The sequence below is a fragment of the Nestor notabilis genome, unplaced genomic scaffold (assembly GCF_000696875.1).
Source record: "Nestor notabilis isolate BGI_N333 unplaced genomic scaffold, ASM69687v1 scaffold32234, whole genome shotgun sequence".
Classification (NCBI taxonomy): domain Eukaryota; kingdom Metazoa; phylum Chordata; class Aves; order Psittaciformes; family Psittacidae; genus Nestor; species Nestor notabilis.
Genome location: NW_009924863.1, coordinates 5,406 through 33,116, shown reverse-complemented (window position 1 = coordinate 33,116; position 27,711 = coordinate 5,406). Strand labels below are relative to the sequence as shown.

The window sequence follows — 27,711 nt, the reverse complement described above, 5'->3', positions numbered from 1 at the left end:
ATTTAACGTAGGTTTATGCTTTTTGCTCATTATAGCTGTTGAACAAAACAGAGCCAGCTCTGCAAAGTAAATCTTTCTAATCTGAGAGATTTAGTTTAATCTTTCTTTGTTACAGTTCAATTATAACAGAAAGGAATGTGTGTACTAAATGGCGTTTTAGAAAATTATTTTCCATGAGTCACCTCTTTCTACACAGTTAAATTGTCTTACCTTATTTAGATCAGGAGAAAGTCAGCTTTGAAACGAACCATCCTGTGGTGACAAAATCCCTTCCACATCTCCACAGGACATGACTTGGCACCTCAGTGGCCACTACTTGGGTCTACTTCATTTCTCCCCTAACCAGAGAGCTGTGAATTCACAGGCCATATAGCGCTACTTGGAAATACTCCTGTGCTTGCTACTTTCAAGGCATGCAGGAGATGTACTTACTTTTTTACAGGGCATCTTTGCAGATGAATAAAATACCCCTCATTTAAATCATATACTAAAGGAAACACGATAAAATTCTTTGCTATTTGAAAAATGGTAAGTATCAATCTAATGACAAGTAAACTTTGAAGAGTGGCCAAATATGACATTTTAAACTAACAAATGTGTACTCTTAGACACAACTCCAGACTGCTGGCTTGATATATTCAGCTGTACACTAGCTCCAAGAAAATTTTACCAGATAGCACACAATCATTAACTCTGATTCCCAGCTTCAATGTGGTTTTAATCAATGTTTTTATAATCTAGCATTAAAAGACAAATGTATTTAGTCAGGTTTACATAATGAAAGAAATGGACATGCTCACTTAACAATGATATATCATGAAGTCCTTTGAAACTCTAAAAATAATTTAAACATGCTTGACATTACTAAACATGTAATACATACTGTGTGTCCTTCAGATCTAGCTCTGCCACTGCAGCAACAAATGGAACTAGCTTATGGTGGTGTAGCAACAATCGTACAAGAGGCAGAACAGCATCATACTTGTCTCGACAAACTTCACTCAGTACATAGGCAGCAGATGCAGAAATTGGCTGTGAGAAGAATATGAAATCATGAGTGAAGAAGTTAAATATTCTTCATGTATTGTGCAAATTACAGCTCGAATCTAATAACCTAGACACAGCTGCTTAACAAAGTTTCAGCATTTGTTGTATATCATGGCAATTAAAACTTTCCATTCTACAGAAATACTTAATTAAAAATTAGTATTTACTTCATGATTGACATTTAATTATGAAATTTGGCATCTACTCACCTTTCTAACTTTCCCTAAAAAGTCAGAATATGGTTTTGTCACAAATCCAAGTAAGAAGCAGTAAACAATCACTTTACTATAATGTCATATATCTTTATAGGACTATTCCAACTATTATCAGAGCACATTAAAATACAGTTCTCAGTTTTGAAGGGTCTGGTGCCATTCTACAGTTGGTAACTGCAGTAAAAAAAATTTATCAAGTTATATCATCTAGGTAAATAAGATAGTCTTTAACTGCCACTAGCTACAAACTCAGCTCTTCCTGAATTCCAGTGAAGTATTATTTGAATATGGGCTAGCAAAAATTTTAGTCACAATCTCCTTCCTCTTCACCTTTCTTCCCCTCTGCCAGTACCTCATCAACACTGACATGAAATAAGGCTACAAAAGATGTAGGAATATAAAGCCTGCTTACTATAATTTGATTCCTTTCTCACGATACGCTCTTTGTCACAATGTGCATGTGAGAAATCCAGTCATGCCCATTAGCATACTGGGGAAGACAGAAGCCATTCAGAAGTGAAATTAGAAATCAATTCTGAAGCAGACCATTTTTGGTAAAGGTGATTATCCATCCCTACAGTGTCAGTAATGGATCAATGTCCCTGGAAAACCACGAATCCATGGGGCCAATAGCAGCCAGGGGGTAAACATTGTTGAAAAGAGCAACCAATGAGAAGAAAGTATTATATCCCTTCCAGTCACACAGCACAGGTTATTTCACTATCTCTGCTGGTTCTTCTAACATGAGAAAAAAATCTTGGTAGTTTGGAGCTCTGCAAGATGCTCCTCTGGTTGTGACAGAAGTAATTTGTGCAAAAGAACAAAATAAGTATATCTAGATATGCATAATTCACAATGTCTTACACAGGATTGCATAATTCATTTTATGTTCTCATATTAAAAGAAATTTTCAACACAATACCTGAACATCTGATGATTTTAGCAGCAAGTTTCTTAGAGAACTGTAGTATTCAGATGGAAGTACACAATCTTCAGTGTAACAGATATTTAATCTAAGTGATCCCAAATCATCAGTTTTAGAAGACTTGTTTCCATTTTCTCTTGGTTGAAGTAAGTACCTGAAAGAAAAAGAGCAATTTCAAAATATTAGATTCAAATTTCATTCATTTGACTAATTCTACAATAAAGCAAAGTACCACATTTAATTATTTTAGTATATATTAACTGAGTCTGAAAACTGGCAACAGAATTCACATAAAAAAAACCCCTTGAGATGCAAAAGAAAGAAAAGCAGTACCACTTGTTGCACCTTTATCACAAAATGAAGCATGTATTTTCTCATATCTTTCCCAACAGTGACATAGGATATACTTCCTGTAGCTCAACGGGGATAGCAAGAGCAGTTAGAAATTATGCTTAGAAAATATAGGCCTTCTCATTTTACATCTAGTTATATTTAAGGTGTTGGACATTGCAGATGGAACAGCTAGCGCCAAGTATTTAAACAGTCTAGCCTGAAGCCACTAAAAATAAGTAACATTAACAGGCTGCATTCCTGAGAAACAAGTAAGATTAAAATAAATTTTTTAAAAGTGCCTTTTTTCCCCTATTCTCAATACAAAACATATTAAGCAATTCTTCGTTGGCTTTTGCTGTAGTTCAACTGTATTCCAACAGGAGGTGCAACCCTACAAAAATTTTAGCAGCTTTTAAGCAGTTTAGTTTCAACAAACTGAAATCATCATCATTTTTTTTAGAAACATTTACATTTGTACTTCTACGATCAGGAGATCAGATTTTTCTTTAATAATGGAGCCATGCTAATACAAAGCAAAACTGATTTATAAGTACTTCTATCTGACAGGACAAGTCTTAAGCTTATTTTCCCAAGATTTAATACTAGCGATACTGTTCTATCTGCTGTACTTCAGCTGAATTTAAAACAATTCAAAAAGCTATATGAACACAATACACTGGTAATGCATCCATGCTTACATAACCTTTCTCTTAAGCAGGTAAATAGAGACATGTCATTATGTTAATACGGTCATACAGCTTTTGATCAGTTCAGAGCACTGACAGAACAAGCCTGTGTCTGCAATACACCATGTGAAAAACAGAAAACACTCATGTAAACATTCATTATGTTTAGGATCACATTCAATCACTAAGAATGAGAACCAGAGCTCAAATTTGACACGTTCAAGACACTTGGAGCCTGAGGTAGGTACATTTTGCAGAGACGAAACGGTTCCTGCACAAGAGCTGTGTTCCATTTAGCTCCTATTTGCCCACTTCCGTCATGTTTTCTAAATGGATATGCGAGGGCTTCCTCCACTCTTTTCTCTGTACTAAAAGGTTCACTAAAAGCAGAATATTTTACACTCTTTGAGGCATTTGAACCTGTCACACTCATCGCTTCCTGCTGCTAGCATTTGGGATAGTAAAGGGGCTAGAGATTGGCTTCTGTTTGCAAGAACTTCAGAAGGGAGAGGTATTTCTTCCCTGAGTTCCCTTCATGCCTTACCCTTCCAGCTTTTAAACTTCTGTGCCTGCTCCCCTGAAACCACTTTGGGTTGGTTCCAGAATACTTTCTGAGCCTTCGCAAGGAAGAAAAAAAGTCATACTTAATAATTATTTTAAAATAAACTCTTCATCAGTCATTCTGGAATTTAATTACAAATGATGCAATTCTGAGAAGTTCCTGGTTTGCTGATTAAGCTGAAAGCATACAGAGATCACTAAAACCCAGGAAGCTTACTGAAGAATAGCTAGCTCAGTCTTCCCTTTCTTCATTCTCCACACTTTCCCCTCAAACATAACTTCTATTCTGTGGGAGGGGGCAGACTGGGGGAAGAGAAGAGCTAAATGTACCCTCTCGCAAGGTTGATTTATTGAGCAGGGAAACTCTCTAGAAAGATGTTTTACCTAGACTAGAACAGGAAGACATATTTTTTAATGAACAGTTAGAATAAAATATTATCCTTTGCATGACAAGATCAGCAGGATAGAAGCAAAGTCACTTCTGAGACACCATTTCTCACCATGCTTGAAATGAATCATTTCTTAACACCTTCACAGGAACTTTGATTTCTCCTAGAAAGACATCTTGTACCAGATTGCCATTATTCCATAAGTCAACCCTGAAAATAAGAACATTGTTTAGTTTTTTTTTCCTCCCGGAGAGAAACAAAAACTTTCAAGTTAACAATAGCTGCCTTACAGCACTAATCCACATGCATGCAGGCAGAAAAAGTTAGAAATCTCACTCCATTCTAAGAAAATCAAGAAGAATCAAACAAGTGGTTTATTATCCCATACAGAAAAGACAAAGAAAAACAGTGAAAGTTAGACTCGCAGACCTTGCATCAGTAAACAGAAGTGATATTGGCAACATATGTATTCTGAGCAGTCTCCACCCACAAAACTGTGCACATTTCTTCTCAGGTAACTTTTTAACAAATCTATTTACATATCCCTATCCAGTTGCTAGAATTTGGCACACTGCAATGCCACATCAACACATGCTCTTGTTTTTCCAAACAGCAGCTCATATGCTTACAACCTCAAAAGGAATCACAGACTCCAGACATGCACCTTGGGTTTTTTCTGTTACTTCTTACCTCTCTGACATTTCTGACAGACAGCAGTTGTTAAGAAGAACAGAAACAAAAGAACAAAACAAAAAACAAAGCTAGATTTGTTGGGGCATGACTATTTTTCTAAATATATTTGCAACTATAATGAAATATACAATTCTAATTAAGATATTCAGGAAGATAATAGTTAAAAATGCACATACCAAGTTAGTTCTATAATGGCTATTAAAACTAACCACTAAATTCTTCTTCTGATGCCTGTTAGGAAACATACGCTAGCCTTGAAGACTACTTGTCACTCAGCAGATAAGGTGCACATATATATGTATAAGCACAATAAAAAAAAAAAAAATTAATATTTGAGCCCAGGGGCTCTCAGCAGTTCTAGCTACATAGTATAAATACAGACAGACCCACTCTCAAGTGTAAAGTAGCAGAAAAGGGTTTGAAGATGCAACACAAATGTTCCTCCAAAAAGCAACATAGAATCATAAGAATCCCATCTAAAAAAAAAAAAAAAAAAAAAAAAAAAAAAAAGGCTTTTCCCTCTGTTTTTACTAAACCAGCCAATTACATTTGAAACCATAGACTAGCATCAGGTACGCTGTTATCCTCCAATACAAGTTCTATTATCAACTGTGACCAAACTAACATATATTAACAGGTGGTCTTCACACCACTTTACTCACAGGCACAGGAAACAAGTTTAGGCTGCTAGATACACTCTACCACTACTTACTTCAAAACAAACCCCCCCTGTATTCAGTAAGAAGCACCCTAAAAAACTGACTAATTTTACATATTAAAAAGGATCTTTTCTACAAGTCTGATCAGTAATTCTCTGGAGATACAACAAAATACAACATTTATTGTCTTGATGACAAACTACTATGATTTATTAATAAGAAATCACTTTCTAATCTATGTAACTTACCTGACTTCTAATTTCTCAATATCCTCTTCTTCCACCTGAAACTGGGACTTCTTGGTGTAACTGCTGGACCTGGTTACCTGCAAGTAAATTCTTCCTATTAACACACTTCTTACTTTTATACCATGGATATCAAAAACCAAAGAAAACCCTGCTTCTTGAACACTGGTAAATAATTACTGTTCCTTCTAAAAAGGAGGAAGTTTAGTTCACCAAACAGCCTTTTGACAGAAAGTAGGTGAAAAATGGGTAAAAAAATGTTCATGGTGGAGCCTGGTGAGGACCAGCTCATATCTAAGGGAATTATAGTATAGATCTATTGGGGGGGGACACCAAACAAAAAACAAAACCTCAAAATAAATAAAAAAAAAAGGCAAAGAAAAATCAACACAACAAAAATAACAAAATCAACCAACCAACCAAAAAACTCAAGAAGCAAGTAAGACATAAAACTGACAACAAGGTCTTTGGTTTCAGCATAAGCCCCAAAAACGCAATAAAGTTAGTTCCGATATGTTTAAAGAAACAACAAATAAGCTCACTCTTCTTGCCCTAGTTATATCATAACTGTAAGCTCTTATTTTAATTTTCATAATTTCTTGACTGATTGCATTCTCAGTTTAATTCAAATCATAAGTTATCAAGTTATTGGAGTGGTTTGGGTCACATTTTTATACTAGTATCATACTTCCTAAGAAATTACACTCAGTATCTTGAGCAGGCCAACTGAAACACACACCATATGCTGGCACTCTATGCATAAGTATGAAACACTTTCTCAGTGAAGTCCCTCAGCAGGACCAGGATCTATATAAACACAGTAAATTACAATGCACTTGAGGGACATGTAACAGCTGCACTACTTCCAGTTCTTAGCCGAACAGTATAGTATGCTTACATGCAAATGTAGTTTTTATTACAGAGACGAATCAGAGGAAAAATCAAACTCATAACTTGGTAGCTCACATAGAATTGAAATCGATTCAAAATAACAAAAAAATCCATTGTTTTAAAAACAAAATAATACAATTAGCCTTTACTGGCTATGATCACTACATTGTTTTATTAAAGTAGTAAGTTGGAGGGGTTTTTAGCTCAGTGTTCTTGAAAATATTTTAATTCTACAGGATAGGTTGAAGTTCTCTCAGAACTCATAATGGCAACAGATGCTGTATAAATTGATTCAAGATAACCTTCACATGTGCCCACAAGGAAGCTATTTTTCACATAAAATCTGAAGGGGAAAGCTATTGTCTGGCAGCCCCCAGAAATTTACTTATATTTGAGAGGCTAGTAAAAGCTCTTCAATTTGGCTGAAGAGAGCTTTCTGTGCTAGGTACTGCTATGTAGGTCGCTTAAAATATTTGAAAGATTACATAAAATAGATAAACAGGCAGAATACCATACAAAAAGTTACCTCAAAATAAAATGTTTCGTTAAACTGCGGATTGCTTGTTTTCTTCTTTACTTTGGTCTTCTTTTGGTCATTCCTGTTCCAATGTGGTAAAATTTTTTACCATAGACAACTTAAACACACAATTATAAAGACATTCTATTGTCAAGAAAATCCATGCATTAAAGTTAAAACAATTTTTGTCATTTTAGAGATCACTTTGACCAATGAAGAAAACCTTAAAATGAGTTCATCTTTACAATATAGTTTGAAAAGTTAAAATTTCAAGTGCTGTATGTAGTTAATTGTGCAGCTGCCCAGCTCAAACTTTCATTTCACAAATGAGTATAACTTACATATATCAAGTAAAATATATCAACAATTTCTAAAGCATTTCAAACTCCAGCCTGCAGACAATTTCTTTAACACTGCTTGCAGGTTACTAACACAGATTTCTTTGTCTTGTTCAACTGCCAATTTCTGGTTTCCCCCCCCACCCTCTTTTGGTGGGGAAATACCTACTACTTCTTTACAGACAGAGGCTTACACCAAGCCACTGAATGTTTTCTTTGGGAGCAATCATTGCTAATGCTAAATAGCACAGGGTTAAACAAAACAATTGCTCCCCACTGCCTTGTGAGATAGATATATAGAGATATACATATACACACACACATATGCATACACTTTTTTCTTTTTTACATGTTTTATGAAAGAATACAATAAAGGGCTATGATAGTGTAAAATGCTTTCTAAAAGAAACAAATATAAAAGGGGCTGGGGGGAACAGATGAGGAAGAAGAAAAGTCATCCTAGATATTGACTGTTTTCAGGTGCTGGCTATATAAACATTCCAGTGATGGTACATGAATCACACATGCATGAGATGGGAAAATCTTAACCAGGAACTTCTGTCAGATTTGCACATATATTCCCACACCAACAGGGTAAATAGTTTGTGGGATGAACATTCACTCAGTTCTATCTGTATCACAGGACTAAAACAGGAAATATATGTCAATTTCCCTTCTTCGGCAACCAACAGCACGCTTCGTACGTATAATGGTTAAATCTCCCTAGTCCTCTTAAAAAAACCCCAAGCAACCAGAAAAAAAAAAAAAAAAACAAACAAAAAAACCACCAAAACCCCCCAACCTAAAAAAACAGTGATCATGTATTACCAAGGAGATGAAAAATGTCCCATTTACTCATAGATTACTCAGGAACAATCTCTTCTCAAGTGTCTAAAAGACACAAGTTTGCTAGTAGGTGTTCTGGAACTATCTTCAGTACCAGAGACAGTAAATGGACCTAGGTTTGATGTTGCAAGAAAGAACAATTGAAACCTAGCTTACTTTAGATGTTATTGAACACGGACTTGCAGAAAGTGAATGTGTGGGACATGGGATTTTTCCTAATTGGAAAACCCCAACAGTTATTCAGGATTACCAATCCAAACAAAGGAGACATTCAAACTGTGGGGAGTTTGAATGTAGGATCCTGAAGATGCTGGCACAGAAAGGTCTCACCAGAATCCCTTCTCTCGTGCTTCCTCACAGTTGCTAAACGTTTGCTGCAAAGAAATTCACCCATCAAGAAAAACATGGAATGAAGATGAGTGAGCAACTGACTCTTATCATTCCAAACAGAAATTTGACAAAAACTAATAGGAAGCACGGTACAGATATCAAGAATCCAGGGCAACACCTGAATAGAAAGAACTGAGTGACAAGTGGTTCTTGACTAGTGCAGGCCATTCAGATAGACTCAGCATCTTCATAATCTTGAGAGTATGCCATGGAAGGGGAGAATACAGTAACAATGGAAAATGTGATGCATACAGAAAGCATTTTAAGATTTTTCCGTATTTCAAATGTTTTGCTTAAAACCTATGACTTTCTTTTCCAGTTTAAGATCACAGCATTTTAGATTTATTAATTTTATTCCAAAATGTTACCTGGAAGGGCCCACAAGAGAGACTGTTGCATAAGGGTCACAATTCTGTCCATTTATAAGAGGCAACCCATGGCACTCCTTTATACTAAAAGGAAAAGGGAATCAATACATCAGTGGAGTCATGACTTTGGCTTAGAAAAACAAACCCCAAATAATCCTTTCTCTTTTAAAAGATCTTTTTAAGTCCTGCTGTATTATACAGTTATATACGTTGATCCAGTGTAATGTATGTACAGGAAGTAGAGCGTAACTACAGATCTCTGGACGGTAATACAAGGTAATACTCAAGTGTACAGTCAGACGTAGGGGGCTCTGTGAGAACAAAATTCTTGGAATTGCTTGACAAAAGACATTCCAGTATCACACATGCATGGCAAAATCCTAAGTAAAATGAACTGCTATGTTAGGGGAAACTGCACACTTCATTAACTTATAAATTTGATTTCTCTAGGCCCACAGAAAACTATTGAAATTTGGATTCAAGTATTTTGTTTTGGATAAACTCCATTCTGAGTTCAGTAAGCTGAGAAATGCAAAATCATATCCTGAAATTATATTTAAAATCAAGCATCCGAAATTATTAGTATATAGTCCTAGCACATGTAGGTTCCATCCATACTGTTCAGCCACAAACAGAAAATCAGTTTACCTTTGAAATAGTGTTTAAAGTTTATTTTCAAACTCTTTCCACAATAGTGCAGGGTTAACCAGCCCTTTTTAAAAACACTGTTTTCTTCTGTAATTCATACAGTAGGTTTTAAGCTGGTGTTTAACAGATACACGGGAGGGTTAGAAAGTAATGCTCATGGGAGCAGACACACGTTTCCTGGACCTTCTCTGAAAGCCTGCAATCACTTTGTATCACCACAGCAGCAACACAGAGCTGGGTCAGCAAGCTGACAAACCTTCAGATACTGCCCACATCTGAGTATTAACTAAAACCAGCAGGAACAACAAAAGCAAAACATTTTGCAAATTTACACAGCAGAAACCAGACATTCTAGCAAAATGATGCTACCATGTAGCCATGCACACTGTGGTCTTTATTAAGTCCAGAAATATTCAGCAGATTAGGAAATTTCATAGGCAAGACAAAACGAGATCTGAGTATTATATATTCCTGTTTTCTCTTTTAAAAATCATCTGGTTTTAATAATGTATTGCAGGAATTGAGCTAAATTAATGCAAGTAAGGTTTGGCTGTCATAATTAGCCAGTCTGAATAACATGGAACTTAAAAGAGAGAATAGAGTTTTCTGATCTAAGTTCAGATAAATAATCAAATATTCTAATACTACCATGTGGAATATGAAGTTGTGCAAATCGGGCTAAAGCAACATAGCAGCAACATTAGCTACACACTGTTGTTAAGTAAATGCTTTCAGTACTGTAGAAAAATAGCATTAAAATAACAAGAGCTGCAAACTCAAACACAAGTGGAGAAACAAGACACTAACACTCCTGTGCTGCCTCAGAACTCCACCCTCTTTGGAGTATGCACGATTATAAACCAGATGGTATTTCCCCCCCAAAAGTCCCTTTGTCTTAGCCAGTTCAGGGAACATTTTGTGCTGAACCACTGCACAATCATTTGTTATTTTTCTTCCAGTTTTCAAGCACGTGGCCTTCAGCATTTCAATAATTTTTGAATCACAATGAATCCTACAGTGATTTCAAACCCACCATTTAAACGGGTTCTTGAAACATCCAGTTTCATAAGCATTAATCGATTCCTCCTCCAACACACACATGACATAAAAGAATGGTGACAAAATTAAACTGTCTAGACTTTCTAGTCCTTTGGGGTATCTGATTTGAGGCAGCTAGGACTTGATTCTTTCAGACTACTATCAGGGATTTTGTGGCACCAAACATACTGTCTCTGCAGCTCCCAGAGCTTTTTGGTTTCAGGTGTGAATGCTAAAGGTACCTGGAAGTCAGCCTCAAATTGAGTCTCATAGGAAATTCATAGCAGATGGGCCAAGTCAAACTTATGTCCACAGAATTCAACTATTTAAACAATACAATTTCTCTTCCTACAGACTCATGTTCACCAAGTTCCTGAGTTTCTCTATAGCAAGCAGATTTAAGTCTTTCAGAAAGCAGCTGCTTTTCTGATGTATGAAGTTTCTTATTCCTTCCCTTATCACTTTATGAATGACCCGTACACTTGACATAATGATCCTGTGGGAAAAAGTGTATTATTGTATCAACAAAAACTGATCACATTGCCCTACTTTTGGTTACAGAAGCAGCTTGTTCCAGCCTCCCCTGTCTTCTTACAGCTTGACTGCAACATACACAAATCAAAGGAATGCTTGTTTGTGATTTCCTGCAAGCTGAAAAACATTTTACTGACAACTACACAGCCTTGCAGCAGAACTAGAACCTCCAGATTCACCATACAGATCTGTCACTTCAAGCTGATTTCATGCTCCAGTCAGTCGCCCTGTGTAGGCAGCTCTAGCATTCCCTTTTCATCTCCTGCTCAAACCCTAGTTCTGTTGCCAGCAAGTAAGGTCTACCTACCTTAGACAGCCTACTTTTTCTAAAATCTCAAAACCCAAACAATACTCCAGTCCCCCTCAACCAGCAGCTCCTAACATTCCCAAACCTATCCTTTTCAGACTCATCAGGCTCAAGAATTTGTTCCAAATTTCTCTCGCCTCCTCCCCTTCCATCTCTCACTCTAAACTAGCCAGCTATCCCTTAACTCTCCAGTTACTGTCTGGAGACATATTACGTGACACCACAGCTAAATCAACTGAATGGCACCAAAATAGTGGATCCTCCTTCTCTTACAACTCCTACTTTGCATATATCACCTACAGTGATTCTGTTTACTGACATTACATAAACCTATTTAGGTTTTGAGCAAGTTTTCAGTCAGTTTGGCAACCTGAATTAACCTAGTCACGCACAAGATCCTGCAAGCTCCAAAGGTGTGCAAAGCAAGTAGCCATTAAAGGTAGGAAGCCATTAAATCAACTCAGCACCATCAGACTGAATTGTTACTCCCTAGGGGCTCAACACACAAGGCTGAATTACTGCAGACAGTTTTATGCTACTGAACAAGCAGCCTCCAGCAAACATGTTTAAAATTTTAAGATGTATGAAGTGGCTCAATTAAAGTAGACTTAACAGAAGTGGAAAAGTGCCACCTTTACAAGTTACCTGCTAGCAAATCTTAAGGAATGCTGCCCTTCCCTGAAGAATCAGGCAAAGTGCTAGAACTGCAATCTTCTGTAACAGCAAAAACACAAACAAACAAAAAAAATCTGCCAAATGAAGCAAGAAAACCCTCAAAACACTTTGATCAATCAAAAAAACCCCAACCACCAACATGAAATATACATTCCTATTCTGACAACTATAATAAATTTAGTTCTACCATATGGTAAACATTTCAGCTTTGACAAATGGTTTCACATATCTAGGCTGGCACGAGCAATTTTCATTCAGAAAGCATAAATGCATAGTGTTTGAGGAAGTAGACAGGAACTTAAAAGCCTTTTATATTTTAAACTACTACATCTTTATGTAAAGTGTAAGCAACAGCTAATAGAAGGACTTTTGTTCTTTTCTCAATTTACTGATCAGTTACCATACAATGTAAGGTATTCAGTTTACATCAATTCTTGCTTCACAACTCAGTAGTTTGTTCTGCAAGAGGAGTTTCAGATAGGAAATAGGAGCCTATCAGATACAACTGGCATATATTCAGCTGATAAGATGGAAATAAATCCTTAAATGGACACAGCCTGCAATAAATTGCCTTGATGACTGAGAGACTCGACCTCTACCACTCAAATTAACTGAAGTCCTCCAAATGCAAAACCTAACTGCAGCCATTAGGATTTGTCACTTCACAAAAATTGTTATGTTCCCTAGAACAACTTCATGTGAGCAGATGAAGTATAAACAGAACAGTAACAAACTGACAAGTCAATTTAAGCTAGCATAGTGCATAATTTATTTAGAAATGTAAGTAAAAAAAAGATACCAAATCTAGCTTTACTAAGCCATTTCTGGCTTTCAAGTGTTCCCACTGTAAATATGTAAAACTGTTTATTTCAGAGCTGAAGTCGTGTTAAACACGGAGCAGGCAAGTACTACCATCCAATAGCCTAATTTGGCAAGAAACCGTTCAAGTATCATCTGTTTCAGCAGCAGCAAATATGCAAACAATAGTCACGCAAACTTGTTTTTCCGACTCCCACAAAGAAGAGCTGTACGCATTTATTTTTGAAATGTGCTGCTATGGTTTTGAACAAAAGAGCCCACACTGACTCAGCAGTTAATCTCTTGCATTATCTTTTTCCCTTCCTCATTCACACATTAGAAAGGGAAACAACTAGCTTCAGAGACAAAACAAAATTTTAATTCAGAAATGGCCTGTGAGTGCATCTGCAGGAAATATAACAGCAAGTTTCCAATTAATAAAAAAATTATGTGTAAAATCGGGGCTTAGCCCACTGTAAGTAGTCTCTAAGACAGCCCTTCACCAAAGGAACATTAACTTTATGTTTGTATAGCTCATATTAAGAATTTTTTTCCACAATTTTTTTCTTTGGCCAATACTTTTCCAGTTTTAGACAGATTGAGAAGAGGCAGGTACAGAAATATCTATATATGCCCACTCTTTGTCTTTCTTTACTCAGCCACAGCTCTGCATCTTCCTATCTTTCAGCTTTGTTAAAGGATTTACTGGCATAATGCCTTCTCAGGGCCTGGTGACAAACAGAACATAGCATTAAGCGCATCGCTTACTAATTATCCTTAGAAATTTACAAAATCAGCAGACTTCTAAAAAGCTTAAATTTTCTATTATATCTCACAGGTATTTTCTTTAAGTTCCTCGTACTTTAAGATCAAAAGGGCCTTAAAATGCCCTCACATCCATTTCTATAATACTATTGCAGTGAGAGATTTCTTATTTCTCATACTCTCACATGTACATCCAAAACTATATTTATGTACAATATATTACTTACAGAGCTAATTATTTCGAGGTTCATCAGCATGTGTGACAAATACTACTAAACATTTTTAGTTTGAAGAACTCTAGTGCATTTCATAATCTCAGATGAAGACAAAGGTACTGATGTAATACTGCAGCGTTTAACGCACAGTCCTCTCTCACATGGCAGTGAGTGGGTGAGCACAGCAACCACGAGAGAACCCTGGCTTCCTTTTGTTTATTTATCTCCATCACAAAAAGAGATCCTAAGAGAGGGCATGGTGAGTAACCCACTTCTACTGAAAACTGCAATCTAGAACAGTAACTTTCTAAAGCAACTTTTCTTCATTGTATGAAAAACCCAAACATGTTTTAAAAATAAATAATAACAACTTGGACTAGAGTGCATGAATTTATAAATAAATAAAAAAATAAAATAAAAAGAAAATAAAATAAAAAATAAAAGAAAATCAAATCCAAAACCACATCTATCAGAAAGTTAAGTTGGAAATAAACCACAAATCATAAAGCTCCAGCCAGCTTTTGGTAGCACAAGGGAAAAGCTCTTCTAATTCTGCCTTGTGCTGCAAGTGGGATACAAAAATAAGAGCAGCAGGACTCCTAATGAACCAAGCTGCCATCTACTATACAAGTAGAACCACATTCAGAACTATCTTTAAGTTACAAATATACACTGACTTCAAGCACATTTCCACATCTTAACTGAATTATCAGCTTACAACAGCCACTAAAGCACCAGCAGTTATGCTGGCTTAGTTCTATCACAGAACTAGCTTCCCTTTTCATACCAAGTAACAGAGAAGCAGAGAGATTATTTTGCTAGGTTTTGCTCCAACTAAGCTATTCGTCTTGTTTTAGAGAGTTGACTAAAACAGAAAGACCTTAATGTAAACTTTATAACAAAAATTACATTAGCAAAATTGACTGTGTAACGGTCTACCCCTGCTCCCTGGAGCTGATCTGAACATACAGTCACTGAGACAAACGGAAGACCACACACCATTTCCTCCCCTCAGTTTCACAATATGACCCATTCTTTCATTCTAAATTCTCAGAGAAGATTTAAAAAAGAAAGAAACAAGAAATCCTCACTTTCTGAATAAATACAAGTTAATGAACACTGCTGGAAAGCAAAATAAAAGAATTTTACTACCTTTAGAGCTTTTAATCTTAATTTTCCCTTAGTCATTATAACCCCCTTGGCCATACCCTTCATAGGATCTATCCCAACACCTGTTCGGAGACAAGCGCAGAAAAACCTTTGTGTCTTTCTGAAGCACTAAAAATAAAAATCTGCAGTAAGACTGGCTTGTTCTCCTGAACCTTACTCGTGCTGAGAATGTAAAGAAGAGCATGCTGCCACATCTCACTGAGTGTCTGCAAGTCATTGGTCTCCACTGGTCTCTTCAATGAAAGCAAACAGTCTCCCAGGGGCAAGTGACTTAGCAGGCTACCAGACTTTTCAAAAATAAAGGATAGGATTAGTATCTAGAGAGCCTGGTACCCTCTAGTACTCCCTTATCACACAAACTTCCAATAAGAACGTCAAAACATTTTTGTACAGCTGTATTTGCATTACCTTCTTACCAGTTTCTGGCCTTAAATATATTGCTTGATAATGGATTAGAAGAATGACCAGTACAGGTGGAATTTTGGGTCTTCTGTGACTAACCTCTATAACCTGTATATTCAGATTCCCAAAGCCATCACATAGGATTATTATCAAACACAGCTTTAAGAGTAATAACACAAGAGAACGGACTGGGTAGTAGCTTCCAGTATGTGTCATTCCAAGCTTTTTCTTTAATATTGGTAAAATTTGTCTTTTTTTGAAGTAACACACGTAAAGAAATTTACTGTTTCTATGAGGCTCTCTGAGATGGTGTAATGCCTTTTTACTTTGCATTTAAAATAAAGTTTGGCAGTGACAACTCCCCAAGTTGCTGCTAAGAAATTCTACTAAAATGTGATAATCTTACGCTGCCCTAGAATGGCAACTCCTACATTTTCCTTTTCAATAAACATTCTTTATCATGGTTAACCATGAGAAAATAATTCTGAAGCAAAACTAAAACTGGATTTTCACATACCAAACCAAAACATTATTATGGAAAAAGTTTCTCACTGTTCCCAATACCACCACCACCAGCTTAATTCTGTCAGCAACAGCAGTACTGGAAGTTCTGGCTGTCAGCTGCAGTGGGTATTCACAGCTTTCTCACCAGACCCAGCTCAATAGGAATTACAAAACACTGAACTAATGACACCAGATAGTCATGCTGAGTCCTAATAAAAGTGAATGCTTTGGGAGGAACAGAGATGAGCAAGTGTGCAAAACTTCTGCAGGAGTTCCATAAGCATATAGCCATTCCCTCAGCAAGGAAGGCTCCAATAAAAGTCATACAAAAAAGAAAAATGCTATTAGTACCAGGAGACAAATTACACAATGTTCGAATAAACAACTAAATATTCAAGGATTAACATATTTTCTTACTGTACTACTAGTTGCTGGCACACAGATCCATTATCTGTTATCAGTTCATTCAGTTTTAATTCAAGGTGAACTTTTCCCTGGGGAAAAAAAAAAAGAAAAAAAAAAAGATACAAATAGTTTTAAAAGCCTTTATTTTAAAAGTAGTATTAGAGCAATAATGTAGTTAACAGAAGCTATTTAAGGTAATTCCAATATAACCACTTAAAGCAAATATCTGTTCTAAAGCACATACCCTGCAACAAGAGTAAGACGAATGCATTTGAACTTTGAGAGAAAATTATTAAAGGGAAGCATTATCCTCGGCTGCAGACAGCGCAGGAGTTGGACAAGCCCCCACAGACTTAACACACACACACAAAAAATATTTTTTGCAGCATGAGAAAGTACCAAGAGCAAAAGTCCCTCTCACTTTTTGTTCCAAGCATGGGATGAGCACTTGAGCAAATAGACAGTGAATTCATGAGCATTTCAGCAGAAAGTTCTAAAATGACCTTGGACTCTGAAGGCAGTTAGACTTATTCAGAAAAGCACAATAGTATGCAGTAGCTGTAACAACGAACATTTAATATCCAGCTGTGAAATCCTGTCCATTGCACCAGACTGAAGATTATTTAGAAATAATTATTATGCATCCCAGTGTAGCTTTCAACTGTCTCACAAAGTCTGCTGATGTATTCACGGAACAGAAAACACACAGGAGAGGAAGAGGTGGCAATAATTGCTAAACCTGGCTTCCTCCTTTACTTTTTTCTGATACAGAAAAGTGCAGCAAGAAAAAGAATCCATAGATGATGGCACAGAATGGATCAGCTTCAGAACTCAGCAAGGGCCAGCCTATTGTACCCTCTCAATCAAAGGTTCCACAAACTCCAAACCATGATACAGAATTTGCTTGAAATTACCAAAATTAGGTACTGTACCCTTACAACAAACATCTACTGCCTGAACAATACTGCTACTCCTTTCAGTGCCCAGCAATTTGTGCTAGGTTTCACAACTAAGATAATCAGACACTGACAAAGTCTTTCCTCTAAACCATGTTCTCTTTCGCATTCTTGGAATCTGCCCATTTATTAAAGAGAACATCAGATGGCACTGGTCTGTCCACTATTATGCTTCTTAGGGAAGGGACTTAGAAAGTAATTTTAGAGTACGGCAAAGGAAGCAATCTACAATTTGAACCACAGCTTTTCTGTACAGCACTAAAATGGAAGTAAACCCCTTAGCTAACATTGCACACATTTCTATAGCACTTATGTTTTGACACAAAACTGAAGTGTTTTTATTGTAAATCCCCTGGGGCAAGGGCCGTGTTTCTTTCTCTGTACGTCACATGGGAGGAGAAATTAAGTTTCTTTTATAAGGAAGTTTTAAATGTAACTATTTTGGGATGCCTGCCAAGTGTTTTGCAAACTGTTACTACATGGATTGGAACACAGGTACATTAAGAAAGTATTTGTCAAGCACAGAAACTCAATTACAAAAATAGATTTACAGGATAAAAACAGGATACTGAGAAGCATGCCAACAGCCTTACAAGGCAAAGTTCTTGAATGACAAATGAAAAGACAGTAGTAGTATTCATTGTAATAGCTGACAACTACTTCTAGTAGGCAGACCTTGTGAATGGCCTAAACATCTTCCTTTTGCTTTAAAAAAACCCAAACCAAACACAAATCGGGTGTTCTACAGTGATCAGCAAAACAGTTATTTTACTGCTCCTGAAAAAGTTCTGTAGATGTAGTTTGTTCAAAATTCAGCACCATGATGACTACAGTCAAATAGCTCTATGTATTTGCCTGACACATAAGGAAAGTTTCAGGTATATTTCTGTTGTTTTGTTTCTTGAGAGCAGTGTGATCCTTTCCAGGAGTGGCTGATCTGCAGATCTGTATCAGAACTTTTGACATAATATGCAACCAGGTTATAAACATGGTTGTACAGACTGGTTTTTGTTCAAAACATAAGGAGAAATCAGCCATTCTTATACACTTATAACTTGGTATGCATTTTGTACATCTACAAGTCACAATATTCAATATGCACCTCTATCATCAATGTACCTGATATGCAGGCTGCTTATTATACCAAAGGTAGCCTGTAATAAAAATAGATCACTGGTACACAGAAAGTTCTCTTGAAACAAATGAAGATTTAAGAAAAACAAACAAACAAAAACCAAAACTCAAACCAAGCAAACTGCAGTGTGTCCTGCATATAGCCAAAGAACACAAAATCTGTCTACAAGCCATCCTATTGCCTTGCACCCATCATAAATTCTGGAAAATACTCATATGGAGGGAATTGGAGGAAAAAATGTCAGTTATATGTATGGTTCTGTAAGGAGAAGAGCACATATGAAAACAATTTTTTCCCATTTTTTTCCCCCAAATATTACCTGGTTTTATAAACTCTTGTGCACTTTTTCTGTGAAAAAGCCTGCTATTTTCAACCATGTCTCACCAAAAACCTTGGCAATCTCCTAGGAGTACCTTTCAGTACGGTACGGTACATGCAAACCAATGAGATTTCAGCAACATCTGGCATTTGGGAACTGGTCTCAGCTCTGCTCTTACAAATTTAATGGAAAAAGAAAGCAGGACAGAGCAGAAACCTACCCAAACACCCTAACTCAAAGAAGATTAACATGAGGACCACACAAGTTAGCAGAAAAGGTCATCCTTTAATGGACGTGTCACGCAGCAGAGTGCCTTACTTTTTATCAGTAAGAGTTTACCTTCCACTGTGAGCTACAAAGCCATGAAATATAAAAACCTTATTTCTAATATGTAAGAAATAGCTGAATTCTATTAATGGAATATTATAATTGAAATTTCATGCATACTTGCATAGTATTATGACATTAAGTAATTTATCATTCAATACAATGTTACGACAGAGAAGAAAAAACATAGCAAGCATGACAATAGTTAAGTCAAAGCAGGAATAGCATTTCAGGTTATACCTGGAAAGGACTTTCTAGAATGTTCAGAGATTCTCAATAATACTGTATTCTGTTTTCTTCCCCAAATCAAAAAGAATTGCTGCAACTTCTAGAGCCATCTCATTTTTATGTATTATTGGAACAATCCTGGCAGAAGAACTTGAGCCACAGACCAAATTAAAACTCCCAAGTGCAAGTTACTTGATACTGAATGCAGAAAGTATTTCAAAACAAAATGCATGAGCAGAGCACAAGTACCTCCAGTTTTGGTGACCTTAAGCATTTTAAGTCACATAATCTGTCATCATTTCATATAACACTAAAACTGACTAAAACCCCCCAAAAGATTCAGTAGTTTCCTAAATCATTCACCTGTATCAAGTACATAGCTCCTCTTGCAAAGATTTTAGACATCAAAATACTGTTATGACATTTCCCCAAACAGTTGCTTCAAGTCTTCTGACAGTTTTAAGTACCATAAGCAACAAGACAGCCAGATTAGAAGTGTAGAATATGCATCATTCTCTAATCAAGCTGAAAGACACAACTGTCTCATAAGAATTACACAGATGCTAACATCTATCTGCTACAGCTCAAGATAAACTTTTACCATTACATGCAGCTCTCCAATTTTTTTAAATATGAATGTGCAATTTAATAGTTACCTGAACCTCTGAATTAGAATCAACAGGTTGAAGCATAAACCAGTTCTCTTTTCCTGTGTATTTGCATAAATCTTCTTTTTTGATTGACACCTTTCCTAGGGGAGGGGAGCAGGGACAGATAAGCATAAACATCACCTTCATCTGAACAGGACAAATACTTAAAGGGATTTGAAGTCTGACTTTTGTTTAAACTCTTCTAAATTTTTGAATCTTATAATGCTGTATGAAAGCTTCTGGAAACTAGGAACACGAAGCATAAGTAAAGCAGAAAAATACTTCATATAAAGCCAAATTAAGTTAATTACGATGTGTTATCTTGGACATCGCTAATAACAAGATTAGGTAAAATAAAGAGCATGCTTGTAGCTGGAAATAACGTAAGAAAGATTTGAGAGAACAGTAATCATGCTGAAGAATGTTTAAATAGAAAACTGCAAGTAGATGCCTTTTACTCTTCTGATTGCTATTTGGAATGCTGTCATTATACTAAATTATCTGGCATCCTGGTACAAATTATTTCCTTCCTCAACTCAAGTAATATGAAGACTACTTCCACAGCAGACTGTTAGACCTTTACAGCAACTATATCCAAGCAGCAGATGCAACAGATCCATTATGCTGGGGGGCAGGAAAGAGGGGAAATCCACCTCCTGTAATTTTTCGCCTAAGCTACACAAGTTGCTGCAAAATGCTTTGTAAGTCCAGTTGCACTGACAGAGAAAAAACAAATTCTCTAAATAGACTTTCTCCACAATTGCAATTACTGTGGAATTACTCCACAATTTACTCTCTTAAGTCCTACCAGTAGTGACAACTACACAACTATTCCAATGAAACACATGTGGAGAAAAAAACAAATACAATTTAAAAAAAATGTATTGAGACTGTAATTTTAAGAATATAAAATATCCAATTAGCTTAAAAAATAAACTTATATCACTATCATAGAATAAAAGCAAAGAAACAAAATTCCTGCTTTTCAAACTTTAAAGGAACATTTAGTTTAAAGTGCACCATAAACTGTGTTCTGAAAAATGCATCACTTCAGTAATTGTATCCTTAATACTATAGATAATGATACTGAAAACAAGCAAACATTATAAAATACGTAGACAGTATTCCAGAACTTACCTATACGCAGGTCTTTTTGTAAAACACTTTTATCATAAATGTAGAAGGACAACCACTGGAACGTTCTTGGAATTTCAAAGTAAAACTCTTCCCCAAAATATGGACTGAAAAGAAAGACTGAAAGTTAAAACAGAAAAATACTTTATGCAATTTACACAGAAGACAAACATCAAAATGCTGCATTTTTACTTCAATCCCAAACCCTGGACCCAAAGCCATCCACAACCATTTCATTACAATAACATACAGTAACAGCGCAAGTTAAAACTTCATGAGAATGCCTTATGTATGTTCAGAAAAGAAAAAAAAAAAAATAATAATCAGAGCATGAACAGAAAAAGTGCCATTTCCTCCAAAATGTCAGTTCTGTTTTTCTGGCTTCTAATTATTCTATTTGGTTCTCTACCACCCAAAATGACTTCCTGAGACCCTCACAAGTTTTATGTTTCTTTTTTCATTCAGTACATGATTGAATTGCATTAAAACGTGATTTATTAATTACTTCACTAACTGACATTTGTTTAGCTCCAACTTCTGTGTCAAATTTGATGCCCAAAGATTCAGACCTGTAAAAAGAAGCATTAGCAACTATAAAACAGAAAAGAGCAAAAATTAAATATTAATCTCCATCTGCATATCTCTACATGAAAAAGACTCTGGGTCTTTTTAGAGCCAGAAATATGTCTATGGGTTGGTATCTTCACTCAAGGAATTCATACTTCCATTGAACTTAAGGAGTACTTCTTGATATCATCATAGGCAGTAGTCAGAATGCTGCATTTCTTAACAAAACCACAGTTACTTGTGTGACTGTAAGCTGTGAATTCTGAAAATCAAGTGCATCCACAAAAAAGCACCAACGCTGTTATTTTGGAACTACTCGAATCTTAAAGACTTAAATTACTTTCAGTTACGATGCACTAAAATCATCAGGAAAAGGTGTTCAGCTTCACAAAACTCATTTTAACCTCTGCTTTCTTTCTACAGAGAAGTATTGTAATGACAGTTACACCAAACCCAGAAACAGATTTGGGGTTTGGGGTTTTTTTTATTTGTTTCCCAGTAAATTACCTTTCTGACACTGTACTGTTACAATACTTTATTAAATAAACTAATACAAACATGCTTATGTTTGGAATAATCAGTTCATATTATTACCTACCTAAACGGATACCAGGACAAACAAGCTATCATGCCTACTCTCTTCCCTCCAAATAGTTACAGAAAAAACCACCAAATGCTTATGGACCAATGGTAATAAGTTAAGAATAAAGGAGAAGCTGATAACTAACTTTAAAAGTGGAAAAAGACACAAGTGAGATATCTAGCATCCCCAGTTTCTGGAACCGATTTTGAGAAACAGGAAGTTTAACTGCAGGGATTCATTATGAGGAATTTCACAAGTGAAAAATGTTCCTTTGTTCAAACACAGACCTTTTACCTTAGGTTTCAAAGCAGACAAATCAGCCTTTGCACTACACTGCGAAATAATTCAAGAATTCTCAGCTGAAAAATTTACTTGTGGTTTTTCAGCTCCCCACTTTTTTTTTTCTTTTTCTATTTCAAGGCTGACAAAGTCAGCTTTGATTTCAAGAGCTGGGTTCTTGCCAGCACCACCACTAAAGGTATAAATTCATGAGCACTTTAGCAGCTGTGCAGCCCTAAGCAGCCTCAATTTCCTTACAGAATCACAGAATAGTTAGGGTTGGAAAGGACCTTAAGATCATTATCTTTTTACCTTTGCCACTCATTTTAATTGTACCGACACAACAACTCAGACCAAAAAAGATATAACAAAGGATTATTTTAAACTCGGGTCAATTCTGTGATATGGCGCCCCTAACAGCTGCACAATTTGTTGCACCAGTGCAGAGATACTACAGCAAGAAGAGGGAACTGTGGGTGAACTAGCTGGCACCAGTATCAAGGAGAAACTCTGCTACTAATTCAGCCTCAATCAGACATCCTAAGAGGAATGCTAGACTACAATGTACATCCACAACTGCGTATCACTCAGAGTTAAATCCCTATTCTTGTTTTATCTATGTAACTCTCTGCATCCTATTATCATCAGATGAAAAGTCTGGGTTAGAGACTACCAGCAAAGACTTCCAAAAACCAGCTAGATCCTATAGCTAATTTCACCACTATATTCCCCCCACTGAAAGAACAATCAGCTACTAACAATCATTTTGACCTCAACATCACATGAAGTCTCAGATTTGCAAACAAGGAGCAGGTCAGTAGCACAAGCATAACCAGAAAGTAATGTATTGTTTTATTCACTTTTCCTTATCTAGATTAACACCACTGCCTTATGAATCAGTTGATGATTATTCTTTAGCAAATACAAGGCACAGAGAGAAAATTTACGGTGGAGAATACAAACAATTAATAAAGAAATTCTAAGGTGGATACAGAACTGGCTGAAGGGGTACAATATGTTATACCTATGAGGAATAATTAAAATGGAGAACTTACTCAACCTGTTCCTCAGGGATTCAGTTAGTTTAGTACTTTCATTTGTGACTTTGATGCAAGAACTTTAAAGACTGTGACGGATACAAAATTAGAAGATAGTGCTAATTCAAAGGAAGACAAGACTGTCATTCAGAAAGAACTGGATTACAGTAATACAGGAAATTCAATTCAAATGTGTGACATACTCCTTTGCTCTTCCTTTCCTTGTTAAACTGGCACTTCTATGGCAGAAACTGACCAATGCCCCTAGATCTGTCATTTGATAAATGCAACAGTTATATCAACGAGAGATTTAAATATTGCTATGACCTTGCTTTCACACAAAGCTCAGCTTGAAAAAAAGAAAGTGAATTTAGATTAAATAATAATAAAAAGATGGAACACGTACACACCACAACCCCTCCCCAGTTCCTCTTATTTGACCACAGAAATGTGAGGAGTCTCACGGATGTTCTTTAAATTTTCCGAGCGTTAAAAAAAAAAAAAAAAAAAATAAAAATACATATTTCTTTGGAACTCACAGAAATCCCACATTGTGTCAGGAAATACTTCCTGAGCCATTAGTCAAAATATCCTTCTTTCACTTCAGTATTAATTCATGTTTTTCTAACTTTGAAAAGTCATTTGCTTCACATCTGCACTCAAACAATAGTCCCAGTGCTGGTGGAAGCCAAACCCTACTTGCACATTTTAAAAACACATTTCTTCATTAGTTTTAAGTCGCTGTCATAATTACTTCCACAGATGTTTAACTAATGGATATTCATAGAATACAATTTAGATTACAGCTAGTATAAATTTGCAACCCAGAATGCAGTGACAAAACCACACTGTGAATTATGTAAGAAAATGCAAGCAAATAATATAAGACAAAACAATTAAATTCAAAGTTGTATTTATGACTAAAACTATACTGTGCTACACCTTACTGAAAAGCAATTTATCAAGTTCTCAAAGTAGTAAGAGATCAGAGCTTTCATCTTCCTTTCCAGTACCTCTAGGTTAGTACGCTATTCCAGTTTAAGACAGTAATAAGCAACAAGATGGTATAATTAGTTTCTGGAATAAGTGCCAGCCTTCATAACTGCATACACACTAGTAATCAAATGTAAGCACCCAATCTGGGTGCTGCTAATAGAGGATGACTTATCTTATTACATTTCATTTCATTGGCTTGTATAGAACCCTACGCATGCTGTGAATCTAACTTAATGGAGACATAATTCAGAGGATGGAGTTCCCTATGCAGTGAGTGAAGACTGCAAGGCACCTACAGGCAGGGAGTCATCCACAACACTGACTTCTAACTCCTAATAAAATGTTCTCAACTTAGAAATATTAATTTCATACCACCTGAAAAATTCTCAATTTGAGAGTGAGGTGTATGTCACTTGTGACATCCCCTCCAAATTGTTGTTTTGTTACAGTGAGATTTTTCTTCCTTTGTAAAGTATTAATGGCATTGTTTTCATTTAACCAAGTTTCAGTTAAAACTTCAGTACTATTTTTAAAAGTTTTGACGTATCTAAAGCAATTTATCAAATGTTCTACTATGCAATTGATACTTCTTTTATTATCAGATGTTTAAAGTATACAACTCTTAAACAGAACATAGTCATGTCTGCATAAACATAGAATAAACATTAAATGTAACAGGTCTTGTTTCTAAGCACAGTAGTAATTTTTAGGGTTTCAATTATTAACATGTCAAAAATCTGTCAAAGTTTTTTTGTTTCTTCTTTTTTTTTAAAAAAAGATACACTGGGGTCCTTCTACCCATCCAATTACTGTTTATTCAAAGGGGAAATTTTAAGTTTCTGCTTTATCAACATAGTCTCTTTAACATTTTTCTCTGAAGGGATTACCCAGTTGATTACCAAAACAAACTCGATCTCAACTGCAGCCAGTTAGATTTTGAAATTTTCTGGATCTGACTACAGCAATTACAAATCCAGAGTATGAGCAAAGTAGTTGTTCCTGATTGTATGTATATGGTGATTGCTTTTCATACAGAAGCCTAAGAAGGTATTTAAAACAACATTTTGAAAAAGTAAAATTTCCTATTTCCATTTGCCACATGAGAAGTATGCTGTTCCTCACTTGGAAACACCTGATGAGACAGCTCAAAGAACAAACACTAACTAATAAAACCACTGGAAACAGGAATTAGGAAAACTTTTTAAGAGTTTGAACAGGCATTCTGGATTTAAAGAGGAAGCTTTAATGTCTCCTCCCAATAACTGAAACTGTCACTCAGATATTCTTAACGATGCAGTTGCAACAATGCTTCAGCATGGGTCACCAGTGAACTGAAGAGATCCGAGACATGAAAGCACATACTGCAGCTATGTTATTACTTCTTTGATTGCTTTTAAGGTTGTAAGATAGTAGCAGAACCTACAGCTAAGTGCCGCTCAGGAAGGCAAACCAAGCCATTCTGTGTCAGTACTGGTTACAGCTCCCAAAACAAGAATTTCAGGAGAGAATGAGGCCTATTCAGACATCCCACAGCACACAAAACGGTAATACATGGAAAAGATCCGGTTCCTTTATACTAGGAACAGGTTTTACAAGACAGACACTAGAAGCAGAATTCCATCAATGCAGACCCACTGCATGTTAGAAGTGGGAAATGGCATGAAGAGCTACCAAGTAGCAAGCAGATTTTTTTTTCCCTTGAAAACAACCTGGCAAGAAAAACAATGTACTCTGCTCAGTAGAACAGAATATAGTAATAGTGAAATATGTTTTAGCATGCTTCATTTTAAAAGCACTGTACTACTCACAAGTCTTGGTTTGTCTCCTTTCAACTACTGTCATGATTTACACTTGCCGTAACATTTCTGAGTAGTTGCCACAAGTCAGCTCTCATTCTTCAGCGGTACAAGCAAAAGCACATGCACATTGATACGTATCTTGTTTTTATTCTGAACTGAGGCAGCCTTGCTTATCACCTCCATTTAAAAATTAAGCTTACCTTAAAGATTTTTCAACTACCTGTGTACGGAAAACTTCCTCCTGGTCCAAGTTTATCGTACAGAAAAAGTCTCTCATTTTGTTGGGTACCAAGTGTTTGGCGTCATCTGTAAATAAAAAATTTACTGTAAATATTTTTGGGGGGGGAACCCACGAAGTATTAGCCACAAGAATTTTACAGTTTTGACATGTGTCCAAAATTAACTTTTCCATTCAATTAGGATGCATTTCCACAGCTTCAGTTCCTAAGATCCAACAGCATACAGAAATTGCTACATCCAGCTTCACGTGGAAGGGAGAGTCGACAGGAAGAGGACAGCACACTGACTCATGAACACCACTTCCTGCAGCACCTGCACTTTCCCTTGAGAGGTCTCATCTCAGGCTTGACCCTGCGCAGCTTGCTAAATCCAAGAAGCTTGCAGCCTGAGGTGATACGGCATTAGGTCATAATACCAAGACATGATCCGGCTAAGCCGTTGTTCACTTGGTATTTTCTCTGCAAATACTTTGGTTATAAAGGAAGCTGATTAATAAGAACTTACCCATAAAATCTTTACTTCATAGTAGGACGAGGGGGGGGGGAATAAAAATCACCCACTGACTAATTGCAACATGGGGAAGAACAAGTGCAAAAGGAAGTTTCTAATGAGACAGGATGATTGTCAAGACAGGAGTACAAAGATTCGCTGGGCATTGAGTCCAGATCACTGTAATAACACACACCAGACACGATGCAGTCCTTCCTGGAAATGGTTAGTTCTGAGTAGATACAGCAAAAACCAGATCCCAGTGCTCAAATTGAAAAGCTTTTCCAAAATCTCAATGCCATGGACATCTGTATTTATTTACGGCAACACTGTCCTTTAGCTTAAACAGTTATTCTCCCTCTCTGTCCCCCCAGCTGTTTTCTTCCCCTCTGAATTTCTCTGAAGACA

At 36.3% G+C, this 27,711-nt stretch overlaps 1 protein-coding gene across 1 annotated transcript in view; it reads right to left on the bottom strand.

Annotated features, from left to right (window-relative positions):
- Positions 1-26,874, bottom strand: part of RASA2 (RAS p21 protein activator 2) — a 41,177-nt gene extending 14,303 nt beyond the window's left edge. The window contains exons 1-10 of the mRNA XM_010012782.1: positions 26,775-26,874; positions 21,317-21,420; positions 20,186-20,280; positions 16,577-16,653; positions 9,104-9,187; positions 7,171-7,243; positions 5,757-5,833; positions 4,268-4,366; positions 2,185-2,341; positions 884-1,032 (exon numbers count right to left, since the gene is read on the bottom strand). Coding sequence (XP_010011084.1) covers positions 884-1,032; positions 2,185-2,341; positions 4,268-4,366; positions 5,757-5,833; positions 7,171-7,243; positions 9,104-9,187; positions 16,577-16,653; positions 20,186-20,280; positions 21,317-21,420; positions 26,775-26,851 — 992 coding nt within the window. The 5' untranslated portion in view covers positions 26,852-26,874. The remainder of the gene's footprint in view (positions 1-883; positions 1,033-2,184; positions 2,342-4,267; positions 4,367-5,756; positions 5,834-7,170; positions 7,244-9,103; positions 9,188-16,576; positions 16,654-20,185; positions 20,281-21,316; positions 21,421-26,774) is intronic.
- Between the last annotated feature and the right edge of the window lie 837 nt (positions 26,875-27,711).